The 11,718-nt window shown below is 38.3% G+C and overlaps 1 protein-coding gene and 1 long non-coding RNA gene across 5 annotated transcripts in view; one reads left to right on the top strand and one right to left on the bottom strand.

The window, feature by feature from the left end:
• Positions 1-5,354, top strand: part of LOC121299954 (synaptotagmin-2-like) — a 73,410-nt gene extending 68,056 nt beyond the window's left edge. For all 4 annotated transcript variants that reach the window (XM_041228227.1, XM_041228224.1, XM_041228226.1 and 1 more), the window contains exons 5-9: positions 19-186; positions 2,750-2,917; positions 3,105-3,222; positions 4,019-4,152; positions 4,345-5,354. In XM_041228227.1, the coding sequence (XP_041084161.1) occupies positions 19-186; positions 2,750-2,917; positions 3,105-3,222; positions 4,019-4,152; positions 4,345-4,536 (780 nt within the window). In that variant the 3' untranslated portion in view covers positions 4,537-5,354. The remainder of the gene's footprint in view (positions 1-18; positions 187-2,749; positions 2,918-3,104; positions 3,223-4,018; positions 4,153-4,344) is intronic.
• LOC121299955 lies at positions 1,419-4,012 on the bottom strand. Its single transcript, XR_005947482.1, has 3 exons — positions 3,849-4,012; positions 2,743-2,893; positions 1,419-1,641 (listed from the first exon to the last, which is right to left on the bottom strand). It is a non-coding gene; the product is annotated as an uncharacterized LOC121299955 (long non-coding RNA).
• Positions 5,355-11,718: the final 6,364 nt, after the last annotated feature.

The raw sequence follows: 11,718 nt of genomic DNA, 5'->3' as shown, positions 1-11,718 counted from the left end.
CTTGCTCCTTCTCTTTAGCTGAACGTCGGGATTATCCAGGCAGCTGACCTCATCTCCATGGACACAGGTGGCACTTCTGATCCCTACGTGAAGGTCTTCATCCTGCCAGACAAGAAGAAGAAGTATGACACCAAAGTCCACAAAAAGACGCTGAACCCCACCTTCAACGAGACCTTCACTTTCAAGGTATCCTAGCTCATTGGAGCAGGCTCGCCTCCACAGACACACACAGTCTGATTAACAGAGGAGGCTGGGTGTTCTCAGCAGGCACTGCTATGAATACATCTAAACGAAAGGGGAAGTCAGTTTTGTTGTTGAAGTTAACTAACAGTCAAATTCATGAATAAGAATATAATAAAATGTACTATATTAAATAGACTGCTTGCCTCCTATACAGGACATTAGAATTGATTGATTTGTTTCTATCATTAGTTTGCTGTTCAGGGTTGTTATTATTATTATTATTATTATATTATTATTATTATTATTATTATTTTACCCTCATTTTACAATCCGATCATGAGCATTATGCATACAGTGCTTTTCGGATTGCAATTGTCTGGGACACAGCACACCCACGAAGATTGCCTCTTTGAAACAATTGATAAATCTTTACATGTTTTATGGCCAACTAACTAATCAACTGTTAACAGTTCATTTGAAAACTCCCAGTTCAGAAAAATGAAGGCTTAACAGCACTGTCATTTGCCAAAGCTGCCATGTAATTCTAAGAGTTTCCCCACCACCTGGACCCCTGTTAAAGTGCTTAGACAGTGTGAAGTCTCGATTACTCTTCAAGGGTTGTTTATAATTCTCGACCGCAGTTTTCTTTTCCTAATTACTGAAGACTGGCTAACACCCCTTTCTCAATACCACAATTATAACAAGAAAACATATACTACACCTTACAGTGTTATAGTACAGTACTGCATAGATCAGGGGTCTCCAGCCCTGGTCCTGGAGCTACAGCTGGTTTTTGTTTCAACCAATCTCTCAGTTACTTAATTGAACCAATTATTGGCTTAATTAGTCAAGATTAACAGGAGTTCCAGATCTTTAGCCACTGATGATGTGAAGACACCTATAAAACCTGCTGGACAGGGGCTCTCCAGGATCAGGGTTGGAGACCCCTGCTATAGATATATAAAGAACTGATCAATATAGTGATGACTTCCCTTATCCATCACAAGCCTAATGCAGCAGCTATGGAATTGATTTAGTGTTATGTTCCTTTATGCACATTACATTTTTAGTGCATTTGGGTGTTATTTTCTACTATTAGCACACTGTATATAAAGTAAATACCTCACCATGTAACAGTTTAAACATGCCGTCTGTTGGGAGGAACTTTAAAGGCTCAGCTATTAAAGGCATGACCATGTGATGTGCAGCGTAAGACATGCAATCTGGGGAGGGCAGATTCTCACCCTGGCTGTGCGAAGTTGCTGATCTTCAACACTGTGAGGGACTGTTTCTCCTCAGCGCACCACAGTGACCCCTGCTGGTCAGACTTCCTATGAGATCAGGCACTCACAGGGCTGGTCTTTATACCCCAGAGGCTAGCGGCTGGATGACCTCTGTTGCAGAGTTCCTGGGTGTAAAGAGGCGACTGGTTTATGAGATGAATGTTCTTCAGTTCTCCTGCAAAAATAACAGGGCTTTCTAAACTGGGAAGAAACACAAGGGTGAAATAATTTGGCAACCTAAATTTAAAAAAAAGAAGAAACTATAAAATGATAAAGTTGAAAGTTTGTCTCTAAAGGTGTGATATAGAACAGATAAAGTAACACATAGGCGATTTAAAACTGTTTTGAACCCCAGCCCAAGTCCTTGCCCAGCAACCATGTCGTTACTGGGTTTTCACAAAAGAGTTCTGTGTGAAGTTTTGTGTTGAATTTGTCTGCGAACCCCTATATCTCCGATCTTCCAGCAGTCATTGATTTTGAAAGCTAAAAGCCGTGGCATTCAACCCGGACTCCAAAATAATGCCCTGCCCTTTCTGCTGACACAGCAATCTGTCAGGAATCAAGCAGCTGCCGAGATTCCAAGGGCACTGAGATTCTGCTTAGCACATCGCTTCTGCAAAACTGCAGACACTCTAGCAACGTATCCAGAGCAGAGAGAATGGAAGGCAGTGCAGGCATCTGCTCATTATCCAGTTGTAATCTTTACAAGAGACTCACAGCATTTCCACCAGCCTTTAATTAACTCTTCTATTTCTCATGCAAAGAGAAGATTCCATGTTAATGCTACACAGCTGATCAAACAGATGACCTGGCTCAAGTAGTGTTGAATTATATAATGTAAACCATATGGATACTACACTACAATTGCCATGATTGTCCAGTATTTTGATTCTGGGAACAGGGTGTTAATTGTTGGGCACATAGCTTTGTCAAATTTGACACTGTTTTTTCACCATTTTAAAAAATGTATTAGTTAATTAAGGTTAATGAAAATGCAGTATATGAATTACTGTACTGCACAAGTGTTGTCTTGCGAGGCATACAGTACAGTGCAATTCATAGCCGTTTAAATTACAGGTCAAATGGACAGAGGGACTATGTAGCACTGCAAAGTGGCACCAAGTAGTTGTGTCCAATATCGATCAGAAGCTTTCATCGCCAAGATCATTTAAGGGGAGGGCACTGAACCCTCTCAGGTGGCATTTGAAGCCAGTGTATATAAACTGTGTTGTATTGAGAAGAGCTCATGTCAGATCTGCCTGCTCTTTATGTTTACCTGGCAGGTCCCCTACGATGAACTGGGAGGAAAGACCTTGGTGATGGCGATCTACGACTTCGACCGCTTCTCAAAGCATGACATCATCGGGGAGGTGAAGGTCCCCATGAACACTGTGGATCTGGGAAAGCCCATTGAGGAGTGGAGAGACCTGGAGAGTGCGGAGAAAGAGGAGGTGGGTAGTGTAGGATAAGCTAGCACTCCCAGTGGTTAATGCCAGCACCGGCACTAAAAGCATTACAAGTTTTACATGTACAAGTAGCAGCACACACCCCTAGTGGATATTGTGTTTAACCGGGTTGTATTTCTTTGTACTGTGTAGCCCTCCCCCTGGTCTAACTGGTTTCTGCTTGTTTCCACAGCCGGAGAAGCTGGGAGATATCTGCATCTCTCTGCGTTACGTCCCCACGGCAGGGAAGCTCACTGTCTGCATCCTGGAAGCCAAGAACCTGAAGAAGATGGATGTGGGCGGGCTCTCAGGTGAGCGAACGAGAAAGCACATGTTGGACACAGCAAGTCGGAAAACAACGGAGCCATTTAGAATGTCCGTTCAGATTTAGAATGTCTGTTTGGATTTAGAATGTCTGTTCAACTGTCTCCCAGGTAACATCCTGGAACATTAAAATGCTGGATGGAAAGTTCTTACGGAATCTCTGAAAAGGATTATGTAAATGTTATGTTCATATTGTTGATCTCGCTGTAAGAAGCTATAGGGCACCATCCACTGGCCACTGGCAGATTGGCAAGTCGAATTATGAAGAAGGTATTTTTCATATTTTCATACTTGAGTTAGGGGTATCCCTCCCTTCCTTGAGAACATTTTGGACACTGATCACTCTGACCTAAAATTATTAAAATTAAATTTCGAATCAGTAAAAGAAAAAGAAAGCAGCAACATTGATTAATTTAAAATTATATCATTTGCAGCTTGAATTAAGAGCCCATCAATGAGTGGGGTGTACCTACAATCATATGTGGATAATGACAAGCTTCAATTTGTTACATCACCCAAGCAGTTTGATCCACTTTCTACATTCATATGCTTATTCGGTCTGGTCTAGTCCTGCGCACTGCCGGGAACCAGCCAGCTTTAAACCCAATCTTACCTATGACTTTAATGTTATGGATCGTGCAATGACTGGCGCGGGTCTGGGGTTTTTAATGTCAGTTGGCGGCTCTTGACCCGCAACATGCAGGGCACTTTGGGAAGGGACAGGGCTGGTGCCCAGTGCGTGTGGCTGCAGCCCTCTGATCCCTGTGCTCTCCGCCACTCCAGATCCCTATGTGAAGATCCACCTCCTGGCGAACGGTAAGAGGCTGAAGAAGAAGAAGACGACGGTGAAGAAGAACACGCTGAATCCCTACTACAACGAGTCCTTCAGCTTCGAGATCCCCCTCGAGCAAATACAGGTACCCTCTCCATCTCTTTGCTATAGCTGAGATCTCATACTATTATTATTATTATTATTATTATTATTATTATTATTATTATTATTATTATTATTATTATTATTATTATTATTATTAACTTATAGTCTTATTTAAGCAATATAGCACGACGGAGTGTGCCAGGTGTAACTGAAATCTGGTTTCTTTTTGCAGAAAATCCAAGTGGTGGTCACAGTGCTGGATTATGATAAGATTGGCAAGAACGATGCCATCGGCAAGATCTTAATAGGCATTAATTCCAGGCACTTTTCCGACATGCTGGCAAACCCGCGTCGACCCATCGCACAGTGGCACCCGCTCCAACCCGAGGAAGAGATAGACGCAGAACTGGCAAAAAAGAAGTAAAAAAAGGAGTGACAGAACAAACAAACAAACTAATAAACTAACAGACACTGCATGAAATTACTGGATTACCAATACTAGAAAACATGATAAACGTTACAAACCATTACATAAAGCGCAGCAACTATTGTAACTCCAGCAACAACTACCACAACGTGATTTCTAATAATCGAAAACAGATCTGATTTAAACTATAAACAAATCATGTAAGCTGGACGAGATGGATCTATCAGTTCACTTCTATACGTTTAAAATGCACACAAGTTTCAGTTTTAAATTGTTACGATTGTTTTATTTAAGGTTCTGGGAAGAATTGATAAAAGGTTGCAATGTACGGCATGCATTTTCTAGGTATATTGGTAAAATGACATCTCTAACATCCTGCAAATGCATCCTGCATCTGCTGGGGGAACGTATGATAGTTTATACTGTGAATTAGTATCAAAGGTAAGCAATGCGGTAACATAAACCCACGATGCGAGACGGTTTAGTTCTTTCTTGGTTGTTAGTGGTCTTTACCATCGCGACCTTTTTGGGGGTCAAAATGAAAAGCAAGAGTTCTGAAAACGAACCCTTTAAAGAAACGAATTTGAAGAAAAAACATTTCTAGACAACGGTGGTTCGATGTTTGTAACAAAGAGAAAAAAAAAACGCTTACGTTACTGATAGAAAATTGATACATTATAATCTAACAACATGCTGTGCGCTTGATGTGTGTGACCATGAAGAAAAGTAAGACGCTATTTTCATGCAGCGATATTTTAAAATCCAGAAATATAATATAAAATTAAGTAAAACAAAAAAGTCATGTATCTTTGTGTGTGTGTATATGTATTATATATATATATATATATATATATATATATATATATATATATATATATATATATACATACACACACACACACACGAACATACACAATGGTTAATTCTGTATTCGTTTTTATGTCCAATGCAATACAATTCGAAAAGATTTAAGGATAAACTAACAGCCATATTTTTTAAAATCTGTAATTGCTTGAAAAAAAAAAAGAAAGTGTTGTTGTTGTTTTTGCGCGTCCTATAAACAACACAGTTTTAATCCGCCTAGATCAAAATGCCACGGTTTTACAAAAACCCCTTTGAGGGCTGAAATGTATTTAGTGGAGGGATGACAGTGGCTATAAAACGGGAATATAACCCTGCTACTAAGTAAAATACACAGAATAACTGGGGGGTGAAAGGGGGTGGGGGGGGGGGGGGGGGGGGGGGGTGATATATGTATCTGGGAACCTTGTTTTCTACCTATTCAATAGGGATACTACCCTCCAAGACTGAACGGCATTTTACGGAGAGCTCCACTCTAGACAAACACATATTCACACAAGCACTGACCAGACCAGTAGTGTACCACAGTGACCCCTGGTGGTACAAAGACAGCTCCACAGTGACGAGGCGACAGAACAAAAACCAATGCCTTCTTTTTCATAGGCTCTCCTCTGAAGAAAAGAAAAAAACGATGCAATAAAACCGTGGTTTATGAAGACTGATATAAGTGTAAACGCTAAAAACAGATTGGAAGCAAATCGTAATAAATAATTGAAAGACATAAACTGTGATTTGTCATGTTGTTTAATGACCCTACCTTAAGATGTGTTAGCAGCAGTTCCAACGTTTCTAGTAGCACCCATCTCTTATTGAAGCAGAGTGACTAACTCTAATATAACTGATACGCTGCCCTAAAGCATTGGCTTCAGGTTTCACAGGCTTGGAGACTGTGAGGTGCCTGATCTAGCAGTACGACCTGTCAGCTGGTGTGAACCTCACAGGAAATCGGGAATTCCACGACCACATTAGTGGATAGTTATGCGTTAAGGTTCCCTTGCGATAGCCCGCACAGATGCAGAACTTGTTAATAATTTCACGAGTGGACGAGAGAATGAACTGAAACGTTGTTCAGAACCGTCAACATGTTCACATTTCTGTATCCTGTATCCAAGATCTTGATGTGAATATGCTAGGTGTGTCCCAAGCTTAGCAAATCCACCATCTGCTAAGTAGCAGACCCCCTAATAAATACCCACAAACCTCCGTTTAATTTGGAACTGATCCTACAAAGGTACACTAGACCACACACAAAAACGCACGATACTTGAGTGTTACTAAACTGGAAAAATAAAAAGAAAGAAATGCAATATTATGAAATTGAATGTCTTTAGTTACATTGAATAAAACAGGTTATTATTTGCCGGCTCCGTTAGATTAAGTGTTCTGTCTCTATTTCCAATGTCCAACGTTTTTCGGTTATAGCTACATTAATGCAATACAGCCACTCGGTTTCGAAACTTCAGATTTTTTTAAGCCACCTGAGCCTCTCCCTGTGTTCCAATTAAAAATCTATTAACTAAAATAAGGATTCCATAGGTGTGTAGTTTTGCCTCTCTCTCTCTCTCTCTCTCCTCCTCTCTTCTCTCTCTCTCTCTCTCTCTCTCTCTCTCTCTCTCTCTCTCTCTCTCTCTCTCTCTCTCTCTCTCTCTCTCTCTATATATATATATACTATATATATACATATTATATATATATATATATATATATATATATATATATAATATATTAACTTGTTAATACTGCATGTGTTTCTATACAATACTGTAAATAGCAGCATGTTTTAGAAGAGAGGAAGAAAACATTGTGTATGTGTGTATCATTTGCCATTTTAATAAAAAAAAAACAAGAAAAAAGAATACAAAAAAAAAAAAAAACATGCACTGACTGTATATTTTCTACGGGACGGAATCTGTATTTTCCACAAATGGATACGGGAAAGAATGTAAAATCTAGATTTTTAATTTCAGTAGACAAACTTTTAACTGCCTGATTTTCACGTGCAAAAGGGTGTCGTGTATAGTCCAGTGTGAGTCCAGCGCAATGGTGTAAACGCATGCCTGCTAACTGTTTCAGTGTTAACACGTCTCTGATTCATGTTGTTGGGTGTCTTTGTGTTCATGTATTTTCTATTTGTTTGTTTGTTTGTACAAGGGCGTCCAAGTTGAAGTCTTGCATTCCAATAACACAGATCTGTCAACAATTGATAGAAACCAGTGACATCCAAATCAAAGTGCTATCCTCTCAAAATGATCATAGCACATTATTTTTCACAAATCCTTTGACAATCTTGAATCTGTTATACAGGATATGTGCTGTCTGTCCTGCTCTGGTAATATCTGTTGTTGACCCTGGTATAAGATCATCTTTGTGTGTGCACAATAAGAGGTCATCTGTCTGAAATGGTGATTCGGTTCACATGCGTAATGAGCACTCTTTTATAATACTCTCTCATTTTGTAAAATCGCTGCCGTTTTGTATTTTTACCGCTAATATAAAAACATCCCTCCTGCATGTGCTGCTAACATACCACAGAGAGCACTACTGAGTCAGTTCCATTGAAAACATAACAGCCGCAACATGTATTGGAACTTCGATGCCCTTGTGGATGTCCTTTTCTAAAGCAGCTATATTTTTTGACTGCTAAGATAACCCTATGCTCATGCTTCCAAGCTTTTTGACTGCAGCGTCTTCTATATGTGTGTGTGTGAGTGTATATACAGATTACTAAAAACAAGAAAGCCATATGAACACTAATATCTTTAGCGTTCAGCTACGTAGAAACTAACCTACTTATATCATCACTGTTTTTTGTGTCTTGTAGTGCATAGTACTTCAACTTACTCCTTTTTTTTTAATGCTTTGAATCCTTAGAACTGCTGTTAATTACGAAGACCTTGTCTAGGATGTAAATCCAAACATATAGTGTAACTGGTGTTGCAAACTCCAAAGGTGAAGGCATTTTGAATAACACACATGTATCCATATGGACATTGTTGTATATCATTTCTTTTGTGATGTTATAGTAAGTGTAAAAACAGTTTGTTGTTGATATGCTTACTACACTGATATTATAATATGTAATATAATAAACTTTTTTTTATTTTTTTTTGCTTCACTAAAATTTTGGGTTGCAAGCCACTCCCTTGCAAACTGTATATGAACCTTAACTCATAAGCTTTTGAATAAAATAAAGTTTGATATTCTTTAAATTTTTCTTAGACTGCTGTTCAACGGAACAGTGTCAGTCTAGAACCATTTAAAGAATGTCAATGTCATCCATTTTTAAAATGTCAAGCATTGTGAGCCCAGTATGGAACCTATACAGTTAGTACGTTGCAGACTTGCAGTGCTGAGTTGCCATGGAAGCTATCCTGGCCAATCAGAAACACTCTTATTGGGTCGGTTTCATACTGAGACTAAGGTGGGCCATTTCAGAAAAATGTGTTGGGTTTCTTTGATGAAGTAGTACTGTTCAAAATGACAAATAATAACTAAATTACAGCAAGCATGCACATTTTGTTAATAGTCCATTTATGGTGCAGCCATCCATGTGTGAGCAAAAGAACATTTCCAAAACGTTCCAGCATTCTAAGGGTTAATTGAAGCAGTGTTTGAATTTGGGACTATTACACCCCCCACACCCCTCCTCCTTCAAATGAATACCTTATGATTTTTATTGTATGAAAGATTACTGTTTTCAAGGTGAAACAGAAATTCCCCAAATAAAAATAACTTAACGGATCTCTCTAAAAAAAAGGTGGCGGGGGGGAGTTCTATATAAAAATATATTTTCGTTTTTCGTATTATGAATATTTTGAAATATGTGATATTAGTAGAGAATGCAAATAGGTAAAATAATACGAGGGATGCCATACAAAAAAACCTTGGAATTAAATAAAAATCTCACGTACAGTATGGAGTAACTTGATAGGGAAAACATTAAATAAAAGTGCGCTTCCATCCTTACTATAATGCTTATAAAATCAGGTGCAACCATTGGTCAGGCATTCAGCCCTGTCTAACAAAACTACCCCTGTTGAGATACCAGTTTACTATTGAAATGAACCAGCCATGTGAACGATCAGACTCATGATAAATCTAACCCAAACTGATAAAATAAATAATAATTAACGTGATTCATTGAGTTTCTACCTTTCCGATAGAGGGGTTCTCTTTTGCATACATTATATAATACTGTACATATGCTTTCAAATCTTCCTCTGATCCTCTGAGATCCTGTATGGTTTTTTTTGCATAGGTTGATATAGGGCTTGGTTATCTGTGAGTGTAATTTGTCTTCATGTGCATATTTTGCATTGCTATTTGTCTATCTGCGACCGCCTTTTAAACATCATGCATAGATACAATTAGATGTGTATCACTAATAAAAATGACTTCAAAGCAGAATGATTATATTACAAACACTTCAAGCAGAGGTGTTTTGCCATTATGATGTAAATAACTGGAGTCAGGTTTATTCTAAGAGATTTCTCACATGTCTCAATTTATGTCTTGCACTGCATCTTGAATTCCACCAGGTGGTGGTATTGTAAAATATGGATCACAGTGTTTCCTGCACAATAGCACCATCTGTAGGTAAAGCCCAGCACTGAAACTGCAATTGTCTTCCATTTCAGAACTGGTCACCCCATCCCTTCTCAATTGTAAAATAATATCCAAAGAACTGTTATTAGGTGGGGGGTGGGTATGGGGTCTCTTGTACTTAATTTTCCCTGTCTTTCTTAATGTTGTGGTGCGTTCATGTCAGTATTGTACCTTCTGTGGAAAGCATGCTTTATCCCTTGATGGGACACTTTGCAAAAGTTACTCCAGCAACCATGAACTCGAACATCAGTGCAAAAGCAACCCTTGTAAAGACTTCAAGGGAACCAAATATGATGAAATATCTCAATAAAAAATTATCATGTAAGTTACCAGCTCTGTACTGAACATATAGGAAATAAAGACCTTTTAGCTATCACTGTCTCCTGTTCTTTTATTTAATAAGGTGCCATGCTAGTTTTTAACATATTTGTTTATTTATTGATATACTTTGTGATATATAGAGTCATGGAACTTGTAATAATGTTGCTAAAGCTAATAAGAAAATTGATTTGAATATCTACAGGAAAATCGGCTAGAAATGCTTTCGACTTTCAATAGTTGGGTATTGGAACAAATATTTGTTGAGTTCTTACAGATCTATTTATGGAACACGGCTTTACAACAGTAAAATCTAGGAGTGCAGACAACAACCAATTGAAATTGACATTAAAAGGGTTTTAAATGTACTATTTTTTTTTCTCTTCAACCAGCATTGTCTCTTGAACCTGCTTGACCAGATAAAACTACCAGTTCTGATCAGTAGAAACCACAATCACTGCTCACTGCTGGAATTTCCAGCAAGGCTACTTTTAAAATGTATACTTTCACAAGCCAAGAACGTCTAGTCAGTTAATGGTAAACGTAAGAGAAGCAGTAGCCAAATGTCTACAAAACCAGTTCCGATCATTTGTAACCAGCAGACATTCTTGACAAAGATATTTAGATGCAAAGGTTTGTATCCCATTCAAAACAAATGACTACAGAGAGAAAACTTATTTTTATTATATATAATTTATATCTTTGAGCTAATATATATATATGTGTGTGTGTGTGTGTGTGTGTGTGTGTGTGTGTGTGTGTGTGTATATATATATATATATATATATAATATATATATATATATATATATATATAATTTGTTACTGGAATCAAAATATCTCAATGCATAACTTGCAATGGTGTAAAAGCATGCCTGTGTTCAATTTACAATACATTCATTCAAGCTGGAGATTTAAGTCTTATAGTTTTCTGTTTGTTTGCATATCAATATAGCAACGGTATACTGCACTGCATCGCTACAGCAGCTTTGTAAGGATCATGGTGCTTTGAAAATGCTGTGGCAGAAGCTGGTTTCTCCAATATTCTTGAAACGGGACACTCAAACACTATGATTAATACTGCATTCAAGAACACATACTCTCTGCTAGTTTTCAACATGCCTGCTCTGTAGAGACCCACGATACACAGAAGAGTGTGAGAGGTCTATGCAGCTCCTTTATAAGCCTTGTTCTAGTGAAGATGCCTGCTGTAATGGGGTCATTTCTCCATATATACTTTTGATATCGAACAACCAAAAACAATAAATACAAATGCGCTGGGCTTGCTGTGTAGATTAAGCAGTTTAGCCCTCTTGTAGTCTGTGATAGTCCAGGGGACAGCAGATAAGAGGCAAACATTGGTGCTAAAGGAATTCACCTCAACTGAATGAACTAG

This window comes from Polyodon spathula, chromosome 25, assembly GCF_017654505.1.
Source record: "Polyodon spathula isolate WHYD16114869_AA chromosome 25, ASM1765450v1, whole genome shotgun sequence".
NCBI lineage: Eukaryota > Metazoa > Chordata > Actinopteri > Acipenseriformes > Polyodontidae > Polyodon > Polyodon spathula.
This window is presented reverse-complemented; position numbering and strand designations above follow the sequence as displayed.